The following is a 15,558-nucleotide window of genomic DNA, read 5'->3' as shown; positions in this document are numbered from 1 at the left end:
CTACGACTAATAGTCTGAAGGTCGGTTTTTAAATATATATATATAAATTATGTTCTGAGTTTATATATATTATGTTAATAAAATTTTATCGGTAAGATTTAGGAATTGAGTTATAGTATTAAGTAAAAAAAAAAAATTATATATATATATATATATATCGTAAATTTATGTTACGAACTTTAATCGCGACAGCATGTTTCATTTTTTTTATTTTTTATTTTTTATTTACGATATCTCATTTAGGATTTTTATCTTTATAATTTAGTAACTGAGTTGTAATATTAAATAAAAAAAATCAAATAGAAGATTCTTTTTAGATATTCATGGATATGTGGGGTAAGGTCTATATATCACATCTTATCCTACACACATCATCATGTACACCTATTTTTTTTAAATTTAAAATATTTTTTATGCTTAATATTATAATTTAATTTCTAAATATTAAAAATAAAATTGATTGGTAAAATTGAAAGCTTAAAAAAATAAAAAAAAAGGTAAATTAGAGAAAAATCCCTAATCACAATGTTAAGCATGCAATCCCTGTGTCTAAAAAACTTTGTTTTCACTCCCTGCATGTAAAGTATTAGTTGTTTCAACTCCCTCATGCAAATATTGATACCTAAATTGCCCCTCAGATTTTTTAGGTACAAACATTTCAAAATTGAGTACAAAAAGTCTAAAAATGAGTATAATTTTTCTTAAAGTCAGTACTTAATATTAAAAATCGAGTATATTTTCTATCAAAATTGTCCCTCTTATTTTTTAGGTATAAAAAATCTAAAAATAAGTATAATTCATGTTAAATTCAACACTTTACATTATAATCTAGTACTCTATACTATGATCGAATATATTTTCTATCGAAATTAACCCTCATATTTTTCGGTACAAATAGTCTAAAAATGAGTATAATTCCTAATAAATTCAGCACATTAAACTAAAATCGAGTATATTTTAAGGTGAAAAAAGAATCGTACTTAATTTGATAGAAAATATACTAAATTCTAAGTTAATATACTCAATTTAAGAGAATTTATACTGATTTTTAGACTTTTTTTACCTAAAAATATCATGGACAATTAGATAAAGATGTTTGACTGAGGAGTGAAAATAAAGATTTTCATGGATGTGAACTGCATGCAAAGATTTGTTTGTCAATAGGGACTGCATGCAAAATTACCCAAAAAAATAAACTAAAAAAAATCAACGTATTTGTTTACTGTGTCTTTCGACTATAGACATCGCCCATACCTGTCAAACATGCTAAAAGTCATTTATATATGGTGACAAAAGATGAATACGTTCGTCCCAGCGTCCCCGTCAATCTGTCTCAGGACCAACACGGAAGAGGTATATCATGGATCGTTACTAGTCTTTAAAATAATGATTAACATATAAGAAAGATATTTATCTTGACTTTATCAAATAAAAATCACCTATATATGATTTGATATATTATATTCGTCTCAGGACAAAGTTGAATTTATTAGTAAGAAACAGAATTACTATTAGATATTGCTAGGGCCGACCATGTCAAACTCTTGGGATGGAAGATTCCATCTTTGCTACCGTTGATATACCGTATTCTTATGCCATAAATTTTTGTTCGTGTGGTGCTTAACACTAAAAATTCAACCACTAAACCTTTGCTTAAAAAATTAATAAAAAAAATTACGCTGGACGCAGACAGGTGCCTGTTGCTCAAGCGGGTCCCACCCTGGTGGATTACATGGCATCCAGGAGCATCGCTTTTTTTTCTAAGAGGTGGGTCCCACCCGATGAAGAATATTTAATTTTTTATATTTTACTAGAAGCGGGTCCCACCCTGGTGAATTACATGGCATCCAACAGGATGCCCTTTTTCTTTGAAAGAAGTGGGTCCCACCCTGATGGATGACATGGCGTAACCCTACTGGAGAAGCCGACGTAGTCTCTCATGTCATTGGCGGAGACAACTCACTATTGACCTTTTTAAACGAGCTAAGTGAGAGACAGAGAGAGAAGGGTCAGCCGTGAAGGTGAAGGAGTGTGGTTCGCTCCTTCGATCTGGTCTCGGATCTCTCAGATCCCCATCCGAGGTCGCTCGCTCCTCCTTCCCTTCACTATGACCGGCAAAAGGACGGCCGCCCCATTTCTCTCGCTGCTAATCGCGTCCTGTTTCCTCCAGATTTGGGCGTCGGATCCGGTAGTTTGTCTTTTTTTTTTTTTTTCCTTTGCTTCCTTCTTCCAGTATTGTTGTTGCTGAGATGTAGGAAGTGATTTGTCGTGTTTGATCCAGCTGTTCTACGAGTCCTTTGACGAGTCGTTTGAGGGGCGGTGGATCGTTTCCGACAAGGCGGACTACCAAGGTAGATTGCTTCCGGATCTATTTTTAATTCTCAGTAGATCGTTCATTATCAGATTAAATATTCATCTTTCAGTTTCTGCTTCATCTTATCATGATCGGATAGATGAGTCTGTGGACAATGTTCACAGATCTAGAAATGACTAACAAGAAGCATGAGGGATTAGGGAATTATTATCACAATTAATGTTATGCTAGTCTACTGCGTTACTTTAGATTACTTGTATGGATGCTAAGTTTTTTTAGATATTCTTCAGGAAGGTAACTAGATTGGTGAATGAGGATCCGCTCTGTCCTGCAATGAACATAATCCGTAAATCTTCCATTACAAAATATTAGATATTATCTAAATTTGACATTTACGTGTGGCAACTTAACCGAATATGTGGGAATAAATTTTTTGAGCAGATGAATATACTTGGCTTTAGCATCAAGTCAAAAAGCTTGATGTAGCAAAGAATAGAAATATTAAGATGGATGCATGGAGTTACTAGAAGGAATAAAGTAGACAATATTTGTATTCTAGAGCAATTATCCATAGCTTCAATGCTAATAAAATTTGAGAGAGAATAAATTGAGATGATATGGACACACTTAAAGATTACTAATAAATTCTATGCTTAGTAGAGTTGAATTGTTAGTGTAAGATGTCAGAGGTCGAGAGATAAAGATTACTAGTGATATTGCCTACCATAGAGTTAAATTGAGAAATAAGTTTACCATTCATCTTTGCACAGTTCAACCTCTCTAAAGAGCATACTTAACCAAAATAATTTTATTTATTTCCCTCTATGCACGAAATTTCTATTTTTAGAAATTTATTTATATCCATGTTTTGATCCCATTCATTAGAAATGATTTCAATCTGTTAAAACCAAACATAACAGAAAAAATTACTGGCCCACCTATCATTTGATTTCATTTTGAATCTAAATACATTGTATCATAGGTTGTCTATGCACATTTATCCTTTACTTGATGTAAATGTTCTTTTTAATAACAAATGTAATATCTTGAATAATAAATAGGGAATTCCTTAAAGATGTCATCCTCTCACCAACAAAATATTAGTCTTTATAAAATAAGGTTAGCAATTCTTTTTCTATCAGCTGTAGGATTCTTATTAAGCAATATGTTCTTATATTTTGTTCATTCTAATATGGGAATGATCATTCCACCAAGAGAGAGAATGGAAAAAAAGACCTCTCCATTTAATCAACACATGTCAAAAAACCACGAAAAATTAAAAAAAGAGTATTAGTCAATATTATATATAAACTGTGTTTCATGACATGAGTATATATTGCATTTTTGTCTCTAATGTGCTTTCAGAATAGAATTTTGAGCAAATATGTACACTATAGTCTCTATACAACACCATAAGTTTTTTATTGTTTTGTTTACATATATCAATCATCAGGAGTTTCTCATTATAAACTCATGTTTCCTGGATAACTTGAATAACTCAAACATCATCAGCAATGTGCCCAGAATGTGAATACTTATATACGGGGTAACATCATCTTGTTCGCATGCTTGTTTCATAGATACAGAAAATTTGAAGATGGGGTAACATCATCTTTTCCACATGCTTGTTTCAAGATACAGAAATAAAAAAAATGTAGTATTTGCTGACATTTTTTTTTCTTTTGCTTCACTTATGTTTTTGTCAACCAGTGCCACCATTCTTACAAAGTTTATCTTGGCTAATTAGGTACATGGAAACACTCCAAGAGTGATGGCCATGATGACTATGGGCTGCTTGTGAGTGAAATGGCGAGGAAATATGCCATTGTCAAAGAACTTGAGGAACCAACTGTTCTCAAGGATGGAACTGTTGTTCTTCAATTTGAAGTTCGATTACAAAATGGACTTGAATGTGGAGGTGCATATTTAAAATACCTCCGTCCTCAAGCAGCTGACTGGACTCCTAAGGGATTTGACAATGAGTCTCCATATACTATCATGTTTGGACCTGATAAGTGTGGGTCCACAAATAAGGTGCATTTCATCCTCCAGCACAAGAACCCTAAGACTGGCAAGTATGTGGAACACCATCTGAAGTATCCTCCATCAGTCCCAGTTGACAAACTCTCACATGTTTATACTGCTATTTTGAAACCTGACAATGAGTTGAAAATTTTGGTTGATGGGGAAGAGAAGAAAAAGGCCAATTTCTTGTCTGCGGATGACTTTGAGCCAGCTCTAATTCCACCCAGGACAATACCTGACCCTGAGGATGAGAAACCTGAGGACTGGGATGAGAGAGCAACAATTCCAGACCCTGATGCGGTAAAGCCGGACGACTGGGATGAAGATGCACCAATGGAGATTGAAGACGAGGAAGCTGTCAAGCCAGATGGATGGCTGGATGATGAGCCTGATGAAGTTGATGATCCTGAAGCCACAAAACCGGAAGATTGGGATGACGAAGAGGATGGAGAATGGGAAGCACCAAAGATAGATAACCCAAAGTGTGAAGAAGCACCTGGGTGTGGAGAGTGGAAGAGACCCGTGAAGAGGAACCCAGCGTACAAGGGAAAATGGTCTGCTCCTCTAATTGACAATCCAAACTACAAAGGTATCTGGAAACCTCAAGAGATAGAGAACCCCGAGTACTATGAACTTGACAAGCCCAATTTCGAGCTCATTGCTGCTATTGGTATTGAGATATGGACTATGCAGGATGGCATTCTATTTGACAATATTTTGATAGCTAGTGATGAGAAGGTTGCTGAGTCTTATCGGTTGGAGACATGGAAACCTAAATATGAGGCTGAGAAGGAAAAACAAAAGACTGAAGAAGCAGCTGCTGGGTTCAAAGATGGACTTTCAGGTTTCCAGGTGATGTTTCCATCTGCCACTCTAGGCTTTAAATCTAGTTGCTCCAAGTTAATCCTTGTCGAACACGACATTCTTAATCTGTTCCATTTTTTGTTGCAGAAGAAAATTTTTGATCTCCTTTACAAGATAGCAGATATTCCTTTCTTGGAGCCGTACAAGATTAAAATCATAGTGAGTGGCTCCAAGTTCCTTTCTTCAGATTTCCTATTTCAATTCCTGGTATTGAGTTAAAAATTCAGTCTTATTTTCAGATCTGATGACTGGTTTCTTTTTAGGATTTTATTGATAAGGCAGAGAAACAAGCTACACTCACCATTGGAGTCTTGATTTCCATAGCAGTGGTATTCATTACTGTTATATTCAGACTTCTCTTTGGCAAAAAGAAGCCTCAGGTAAGTTTTGAATTTATCTTGGTTTAATGCAAATTTCTTTTTGAGCTAACGTAACATCTTAACTCCTTGAACCTCATTGTATCTTGTAGACGTCCGCGGCAGCTCCAATTTCCACTGAAACCAACGTCAAAACTGCTGAGAATGATGCTCCAGGGGTCTCAGATAATAAAGAGGAGAATGAAAAAGTTGATGATGCATCCGGCCCTCGACCTAGGAGGTCCAGGAGGGAGACATAAGGTAGCAAGGTCTTTAAATTTTGTGTCAACGGAATTTGCGTTCTCAGGCTTCTTGAACGAGAGACATCATAGTCCTGGGTGGAATGTCACTGTTTGCCAACACTTTTTACAATTGTGATTTAACTTAATAGGTTAGATGGTACTCGAGTTTTCCGACTCTTAAAAGGGTCTTTGTTACTAGAATATTATGGAGATGTATTTTTCCCCCCTTTTAGCTAAAGGGTTTTTTGGAAAGTTTTTTTGTTAACAAAAAGGATTCGTATGATTGGTTAGTCTTTCCTTAGAGTAATTCAATAAGCTTATTTGGTTATCACAATAAGTTGTGATCAAATTTTAATATATAGAATGTTTTTAAAATGAGTAATTCAACCGCATCGTGGCCTGCAGCTGCACTGGGGACGAGAATAAAGCTAATAGTTGCCCTTGCATCACTAGGGAAAAGAATAAAGCTCGTTGTTGCTCCCATCGACATAGGTCCAGAATGGCCATTTACCTCTTTTCCACGGGACTAAGTGAGTTTGATTCTCCTTTGTAGAATGCAAGGATTTATTTATTGAAAGCGAAGATTTATCTTGTATGCTGAGCAAAAAAAAAAAAGGTTCTTCGAGCTGACTGATAGGTTCAGAATGGAGATTACAAAGAGAAAATAATAATATTTTGATAATCATGGAGAAGAGGACGCCTCGTGTTAGAGAGATCTTAAGCGATTAAAAATTGATGAAGATGATGACGATGTGGAACTCTTACATCAACAGCTGCCTTCACATTTACCAGCAAAAGAAAACGGGCAAACAGAGAATCCATTCCTCCCTCTAATTATGGTGCAGTGTGCTTCAACATAGGAAAAAAGAATGCAAAGAATAGATTCAGTTCATTTTGTGGGCTTATTATAAACGAAAGGTAAAAGCAAAATGACCAAATGAGGATAACAAGAACTACTATATCTATAACGAACAACAAAGAGTAACTCTTGATGAACCGGGATAATATAAACTGCTCAAATATGCATCTGGGTAGTACTTCAGCTCCCCTTCCTCAACTCTGGGTTCCTGAGAATGTTAAGCGTCAAGTATATGAAACAATATTTAGGATTTTGATTTCGAGGCGCAAGAAAAGCTTACTACCTGTGTATCTGATCGAGAATAAGAAGCCTAGGTCCGGGTGGAATATTGATATCTTTAAGTGCACTGACGACAACAAAGTATCATGAGAGAGATTAACCACATAATTTACTAAACCAAATGCAGATCCAGAAATCTGTAAGAGTTTGGTATAACAGTCAATTCACCTATCTGTAAGAAGAGGCAGAGTATTATCTGTAAGCAATCCTTTCTTAAAATTATTCTCGTATTTCTGAAGACCAAGGCTAGTTAGCAAGCCTCTCGTCTGTGAGTAATGTGTATCCTCTGTAGGGGAAGGCGTGAATTTCTGACCCACCTGAACCATATAAAAAAAACAGATGTAAATGTTTTAGTTAAAACGGCTCATCATCTCGTTTACTTGGGAAGGAGCAGACAAACAAAGGATGGTCGAAGAATGGAAGGGAAACGTAATTCATTGACATGCATACTTTGGCAGAGGAGAAGAAAACAGCACAATTTGTTTTTTTTATAGTGATAACTAGCCCCAATCCAGTCTGAGTTTGATCAGCCGTGAACGACAATCACTGACTGGAAACTACTTCAACAGGTCAATTCCTGGCTTTTTTTCTTTTGTATCTACTCATCTGCCCTGTTTTGAGCAGATTATTTTTTCCCTTTGCTCATCTACTCAAGTAATGATTGGACAGGGATCGTTTACTATTTTCATGAAAACGCAAACAACATGCTATGTCAGGCAATAATACTCTCTCCACAAAATAAATAAATATATAGCACTAATGCTACTAATTCCCTGCTTATTTGGATAACAAATAATCTACAGGATTGGCCTATTCTAATACTCTAAAACACCATATACTGAGAGGTTTGAGAGGAATATCCCAGCATCAGAATTAAAAATATTAAATAAGGATATGTGACCAAAAGGTCACGGGTTCGAATCCTGAAAACAACCTCTTGCAAAAAGCAGGGTAAGATTGCGTACAATGGATCCTTCCCCGGGACCGCGCATGACGGGAGCTTCGTGCACCGGGCTACCCTTAAATAAGGATAAAGAGTTAAACATCTGTACATGCGTCGGTTGTCTAAAAGGGTCCTTTTACAGGAGAAAATCCAAAGCTAAAGGTCATCATGTAAATAACTTATTTAGCCTTTAGTCTCAGAAATCCTTATAATATTAAGGGAAAAAAAACTATTTTGGTATCAGATTCTGAAAGGTATTATCATATTCACAATTCTTGTTAAAGGAAGATTTAAAGAAACTAAAAATCTATAATATTGTTACTACACCATAGGCAATTGTTCTTGTATATGATATCAAAAAAGAAATATCACATAATAGGATTTGAAGAATTATGATGGAATAGAATAGCTGTGAAATTGCATTGTCCATAGGACAAAAGAACAATGGTAACTGAAGCTGAACAAGAGGAATTCAATGAGACGACAACCAAATGAACTTGCAGTAAAACAATGCTTACCATATACATGCCGCCTTGAAAAAGTGCAAAGAAAAGTCCTGAAGTGACTGCGTTAGCTGCCTGATTTGGCCCTCCAACTCCGCTAACCAATGAAAACAATGCTCCAGAACCAAAAGCTGCAACCATGCTGCAACAAACAAAGGTTCATTTCTGTAAGGATCCAATGGTCCTTGGTTCATCATAGTTCAACATCCTCATGTCTTCTTCACACAATAGATTCTATGGACAAAACTAGGAGTTCATAGTGAAGACAATCCATGATGCATTATGTAAAGCAAGTACATATTCTAAGAGATTATGACCCATTGAAGCATCAGCTTGTATATGATAGTGCACTTGCTGTTGCAAGTAGAGAAGTGGAACACACAACAGAAAAAATCCAAACAAAACAGTTTTTGTACTATTAGTTCCATTGCAGGAGTAACTGAAAAAAAATTGCTTTTTATATCGCAAATCTCTTTCCTACTTTTATGACTCAATGTTCACAGTAAAGAATAAAAAAATTGTAAATTATTGAAGTGGCGCAAAGAGTAAAGATTGTTGTGCTGCACCTGCTTTGAACGTCCTCCACACCCCTGATTCTTTTCATGACAGATGATATGCCAGCATTTGCACCCGCCATAACTGCAAAATTACGAGCTTGTACCAAAGGACCACCAGCAAGAGCCTATTATCCATGTATATAATTATCATGATATGTACTAAAATTTTCTTTTTGGCATATGTAATGTCGATGGAGAAAGATAAATAAATGTGCTGAATAGCTATAAGAAAGCATCACAAACATAATAATAATATGGATTAAGAACAATATTAATGGATTGTAGATATATCTTAGAGTATCCAGAATCGTGGAAGCTCTCCAAGAGCTCCCTTGATGTCACATCAAAAGTAAAAACCTTCACACATCTCTCCACTAAAAAAAATCTCTCAAAAGCTACTTTATGAGTCCCACACTTTTTCATTATATATATTTCTCATCTCTCCTTTATATTTTACATTATATATAATTAAATTTCTAAAAAATTTAAATTCAAAAATTGTTAACATGGAATAACATTAATAATTAAAAAAATTACATAAATATTACAGTACATCAAATAAAAAGGCATAAATTATAATAATATATAAAAATAAACTTAAACACATCCACACTCCTGTTTAATTTTTTCAACCATTTTCTCATGTATATGAAATTGTCCTGGTGTCATCTCACTAGTATGGATTAAGAACAATATTAATGGATTGTAGATATATCTTAGAGTATCCAGAATCATGGAAGCTCTCCAAGAGCTCCCTTGATGTCACATCAAAAGTAAAAACCTTCACACATCTCTCCATTAAAAAAACCTCTCAAAAGCTACTTTATGGGTCCCACACTTTTTCATTATATATATTTCTCATCTCTCCTTTATATTTTACATTATATATAATTAATTTTTTATAAAATTTAAATTCAAAAATTGCTAACATAGAATAACATTAATAATTAAAAAATTACATAAATATTACAATACATCAAATAAAAAGACATAAATTATAATAATATATAAAAAAAACTTAAACACATCTACACTCTGTTTAATTTTTTAAATCATTTTCTCATGTATATGAAATTGTCCTGGTGTCATCTCTATAGTATATTTCATAATCCTTATGAAAGATCTCAGTTTCCCGCAAAGCCATTTTTGCATTTGATATTTTTTAATATCTTGCCAATCTTTGTCGATGTTTTATTCCATTGTGTCGCCCTCTCTGACTTTGGATTTGCCCTTCCTTTTCGCTACCTTTTGCCCTATCAGACGAATGTAGACTTCAGAGTCATCCACGTCAACACTCATATTTAGATTTGATGTTGAAGTGTTTCCCTTGATTCGGATGTCCTTGCCTTCTTGCTAGAGTAACGATCAACTGATTATAGAGCATGTTTCTCAGTCTAGAATCATCCACACATGCATATACTTGAATTCCTTATTATTATTGTTAGCTTTCCACATATTCAGTGTGTTCTCTACAAAGCATGATGATGCTTATTGTAGTAGCTATACGTTTCCAAAAAGAGCGATCCTTACCACTGCGTCGGTGCCGATAGTTGCCTATGACTTCGCAAGGACCACATCTTCATCAAGAGACCAAAATTTTCGTTTCGAATCATCGTTCACCGGTTCAACTTCACTTGTGATGAGTGTGGTGGCCACTAAGTTGCTAAAATAGATGATGATGTTATAGGTTCTTTGTCACTGATAGATGAGTCGATAGTAGCCCTTCTTAATTCATTCGAAAGTATGACTGAAGGTTGAGGAGAAAATATGTAAAGCAAAGAAGACATCCCAAATTGGTTGTCCATGGCTGACCAATCTTGAGGTGGATACATAACAAATAGAGTTAGGACGGAGTTATATTGATTCATCGAAATTTTTTTAGAACTTTGGGAATTTTGGAAAATTTAGAGGATATTGTAGAACATATGAAATATTTTGAAAATTTGAAAGGTATTGTGTGTGAGAGAAAAAATGAGGATATTGGGCATTTGGAGGAATGCGAGTATTTTGAGAAAGAAAATGTATTTTCTTCTATATTTGAAGAATTCAAAAGATTTGTAAAAGAAGTATTGAAATTTTCATCCATCTCGAATACAACTAGAAACTGAAAGGAAGAAAGAAGTAGAGTAAAGAATGATAAGATGAATTTTAAAAATAAGAGAATGGAGATATATTTATAGATTTTTTTAAATAAAAAATTAAATTTTTACTCTTGAACAAATTAGCCGTTGAACAATTATTAATTTTTAGTTGTTGTTCAACAACATGTTTCCATTTTTTTCAAAACAAAAATAAAAAAATCATTTTAATTAAAAAAAATTGGAGGAGCAGAGAGCCGCTCCTTGCGGAAATTGAAGGAGCTCCCTCCGCATTGCCACGTCGGCAATGGGAGCTTTGAACTTCCATTGTGGGTGCCCGTAACAACTTGATGAAGTGTCTAGTAACCTCCTGAAGCATTTTTAAGTTGTATGTTTAAGCTAACGACATCCATAAGGAGCTCCCATTACCGACTTGGCAATGGGGAGGGAGCTCCTTGGATTTCCGCAAGGAGCTGCTCCCTGCTCCTTCAATTTCCGCAAGGAACGACTCCCTGTTTAGGGAGCCGCTCCTTCAATTTTTTTAAATTTTTATTATTAAAATTATTTTTTTGTTTTTTTTTAAAATGAACATGTCGTTCAATAGTACAAATTTTATTTTATTTTTTTTAAAAAAAATCTATAAATACATTTCCAATCTCTTTTTTTTTTCATTTATCTTATCATTTTCTTCCCTCTTTATTTTTTTCATACCATGCCTTATTTGTATTCGAGATGGATGAAAATTTCAATATTTCATTAACAAATCTTTTGAATTCTTCAATGTAGAAGAAAATATATCTTAAAATATTCGCATTCCTATAAATGTCCAATATCCTCATTTTTTCTCTCCCACATATAATACCTTCCAAATTTTCAAAATATTTTATATGTTTCACAATATCTCCAAATTCCCCAAAGTCCCAAAGTTCTCAAAAAATTTTGACAAATCTATGTAACGCCGCCCCAACTCTATTTGGTATGTATCCACCCCAAGATTGGTCAGCAATAGACAACCAATTTGGGATGTCTTCTCTGCCTTACGTATTTTCTCCTCCTCAACCATCAATCATGTATTCGAATGAATCAAGAAGGGCTCAGTGGCCACCACGCATACAAGAAGAGCATAAAGTTGAACCAGAGAAAGATGATTTGAAACGAAGATTTTAGTCTCTCGATGAAGACGTGGTCTTTAAATCATAAATCTGAAAGATTATCTTGCACACAACTAATAGTCATGCACTAAATGTTATTTAAAATTGATCAAATTATACATGGGGTATAAAATGACACTGATGGAAGAAAAAAGTGGTGGTTAACAAGTTGTGTGGCTACATGAATCTCGTCCAGCATAACAGCATTTGAGCTATTTGCAATTCCATATCAACAGAAACGTTCATATAATTTCTATGAATCTGTTGTGTTTGAACATGTTTCTATCAACAGGTGAGATGTTTCTACGAATCTGTTGTTTTTTGCCCTAGTTAAATATCAAATGTGCTAAAAAAAAACAATTCTGGAAGAACAATTAGCTATAGAAACAGAGAGCAACCAAAAAATCTTCTGCGTCAAACTAGATCCCAAGTAAACCAGCAAGTCACTAGTAAAATAATAAACAGAAACGATTGGAAGGATGGTTTAAATATTGTGAGTGAGGAAGCGACCTGAGCGTTCTTAAAGGATGCCATGGCCTCCGGATTAAGCCCGGCGACGTTGTTGGGCGTTGCGGGGAGAGCGGAGGATAGATCCGAGGTCAAGGTGCCAAGGAGACCTCCTATGGCAGCGCCCTGAGCGGCGTTGGTAGCCGTGACGACGGCAGCCTCGACAGCGATGGACTGCTTCGCAAGCCAACCGCGGAAACCGATCTCGAGATCCTTAAGGCGGGCCTGCACGAGAACTATGGGATTCGGAGGGGAGGCCGGCGGCGCTAGCACCATGCCCTGCATGAAACCGCCATCTCCGCCACCGCCGCCGCCGCGTCCAACCTTTGCCATTCCCAACCACGAGACAGGACCAGGATTTGAGAATCGAAGGAAATAGGGTTGGACAGCGCTGCCTAAACCTAACTTTTGAACTACGCACTTATTATTATTTTTTTAAAGGGTTAATACGTAAACAGCGCTGCCTAAACCTAACATCTGGGAGGTTTTTAAAAAGTGTTGTGAAATGAAAATCTCGAGAGAAAAATTGATTTGAAATTCTTAATTTAAGAATGGTAATAAAATTTCAAACCTATCTTTCGTCGCAAACTTAATAATATGAGATCATTAATTAATGATGTAAAACATTAATAATGTAAAAAAGTTATAAGGAAAGCTTTTTAATTGTGGATAATAATAAATTTTTAGAATTCAGGGTTAATATATTCTTCACTACGAAAATATTGTTAAATAAATTAAGTTTTGTAAGAGTATGGGAATTTTTTTAAAAAAAACTGTTTTGCTTTTTGCAGTATATCATCGCATTTAATTTCATTGGTACCAATCTAATATTTGAATGGGAAAGAGGAATTTCAAATCACACGTTGTCCCTACATTAATCAGTCAAAAATGGTTTAGTTGGAAGAAGTCAACAAAGCAACCCCAACACCGCAGTAGCTCTACCTATTTTGTTTATTCATTTCAAAAATTGCAGAACAATCACGGCGTTCCCCGTCAAAACAACAGCTCATATCATACAAATTTGGAGGACTTGCATAGGCGGGAAGGATCCTATAGTGCAGAATCTCGAATCAGTTTTAGACTTTATCTATTCATTGGTAAGATAAATTAAATCCTACCTATTTAATGGGCAGGGTCTTTCTTGATTTAAAAATCTTGAACTAGAGGATCTAACCTCTTGCATAAGATGTGCTAGTTGACCAAATCAAAAGAGATGACCGACCGACGACCTAAGCAGCCTAATGGTTGGGCGAGTTGGTCGCTCTAGTCAAGTTGGTTAGGTTAAACAAAACCATCAAAGTTAGCAGGTTCACGCAAGTTGACACAAGTTTGGTCGCTTGAGTCGTGTAATTAACTAGATTAAATGTTAGCACCTTTAGCTATGTCACTCTAGTTGCCTATATCAATGCAAAGCAAAGGGGACACACGACGTGAATATGAAATCAACATAAGCATGACTATTAATATTGAAGATGACCAAACCTTTATTACAATACAATGCTCAGTTATTCTAAAACGTAGAACATCGATCGATCATCCAAGCACAAAATTAGGTCAAGTTCAGGGACACTTGGGCGTCCCTTTCTCGGTCATCCAGTTGTTGTAGCAAGGGCACTCCTCCTTGTTGCCGAAGGTACCAGAAGGAACACACAAGCACTTAGCACAACACAGGTTGCAGTACTTCAAGCAAGGTTCGTGGTTAGAGGCCTTAGAGCACCTGACGTCACACGCTGGGCCACATTCTGCATGCCGATAACCGTAAAAAAATATATACAAAAGATAATCTAATGCACGAAGCTCTTATAATTAATGTTGAATTGAATTAGGTAAAGGGAGTTCGTTACGTACGATCAGGGAGTAGGGAGCCATCTCCGCCTGTCTGAATTATCATGAACAACACAGTAAATATTTCATCAGAAAAAGATAATTCAAAGAAAAAGAATATACATCCAAAGTTTCCTTACCACTTGATAACTGGAAGCATTTCCAATAACTAACACACCCTGAAATTAAAAAATATATATTTATATTTATATTTTTGAAAAATAAAGTTTAGGGATGACTGAAATTAATCAAATGCAATTTAAAATTACCAAAAAACAGACTGCAAAGAGGAGAAGAAGAGGAGAAGGAGCCATCTTTGTTTTCAAGAAAAAAGAAGAAGAAGCCTGTGATGTGTAAACCAAAGTTAATAGAACTGTGTATTTATACATTGAAAGTTGTTATCATCAAATTATACATGTTAAGTAGTAATTAGACCGTACTCAAATGGACATGCACATAAAAAATAATTCTGCAATTTGATTTTTTGACTAGTATAAATTGATTTTTATCATGGGTTTTTATTGCATTGATTTCTATGGGGGAAAAAATATGTTTCTTCCAAATAAGGTCCCAAAACCATTGCACCCTAACATAATTATCAATGTTTTTATATATGGGCAGACAGTTGTGTGTACGTAAATCATTACAAATGCTTTGCCAAACCGTAAACCCTAAAGATTGGTGTATAATAATGTCCATAAATTATTTTACAAAGTGTAGTATGATAATTTAAAGAATATATAAGATTTTGTATCTAAATTATTTAAAATATAAGAATAAATGTTATAATAAAAATTTTGAAATCTAAAAGAATATTATTTACAACTATGCATTCAAATGCCAAATTTAGTTATTTTCAATACTTTGGTTATTGAAAAGATTTCTTTTTCTTTTTCTTTTAATTATATATTTTTTATTATATTAATAGAAAATTTTCTATTTAGAAACCCTAATGATCCGGTGGTGAAGGAGGGGGCCCGGTCGTACAATAGTCAACGACACGTGGAAGTCAAAATTAAGATGGGCAAACCAATGTGTTGGCCGAGCGGGGAGATC

The 15,558-nt window shown here is 35.0% G+C and overlaps 2 protein-coding genes across 4 annotated transcripts; one reads left to right on the top strand and one right to left on the bottom strand.

The window, feature by feature from the left end:
* Window positions 1-1,987: 1,987 nt before the first annotated feature.
* LOC122055574 (calnexin homolog) lies at window positions 1,988-6,084 on the top strand. The gene is made up of 6 exons (XM_042617067.1): window positions 1,988-2,188; window positions 2,282-2,351; window positions 4,062-5,191; window positions 5,291-5,362; window positions 5,467-5,583; window positions 5,673-6,084. Exons 1-6 carry the CDS (start codon window positions 2,108-2,110, stop codon window positions 5,817-5,819), a joined length of 1,617 nt encoding a protein of 538 aa, XP_042473001.1. The 5' UTR covers window positions 1,988-2,107; the 3' UTR covers window positions 5,820-6,084.
* Window positions 6,085-6,562: 478 nt separating this feature from the next.
* Window positions 6,563-13,084, bottom strand: LOC122055575 (chloroplastic import inner membrane translocase subunit HP30-2-like). 3 transcript variants are annotated; one of them, XM_042617069.1, is made up of 7 exons: window positions 12,682-13,084; window positions 8,952-9,067; window positions 8,401-8,527; window positions 7,108-7,256; window positions 6,944-7,006; window positions 6,799-6,868; window positions 6,563-6,650 (listed from the first exon to the last, which is right to left on the bottom strand). In XM_042617069.1, the coding sequence occupies exons 1-6, from the start codon at window positions 13,009-13,011 to the stop codon at window positions 6,841-6,843; spliced, it is 813 nt and encodes a 270-aa protein (XP_042473003.1). In that variant the 5' UTR covers window positions 13,012-13,084; the 3' UTR covers window positions 6,563-6,650; window positions 6,799-6,840. The 3 variants fall into 3 exon arrangements, 2 of the variants coding, with proteins under 2 accessions (XP_042473003.1, XP_042473002.1); XR_006132901.1 differs by having other exon boundaries at window positions 6,606-6,650; window positions 6,775-6,868; XM_042617068.1 differs by having other exon boundaries at window positions 6,606-6,868.
* Window positions 13,085-15,558: the final 2,474 nt, after the last annotated feature.

Source organism: Zingiber officinale, chromosome 3B (genome assembly GCF_018446385.1).
Source record: "Zingiber officinale cultivar Zhangliang chromosome 3B, Zo_v1.1, whole genome shotgun sequence".
Taxonomy (NCBI): Eukaryota; Viridiplantae; Streptophyta; class Magnoliopsida; order Zingiberales; family Zingiberaceae; genus Zingiber; species Zingiber officinale.
Note: the sequence above shows the minus strand (reverse complement) of the source record. Positions and strands in the feature narration are given on the sequence as shown.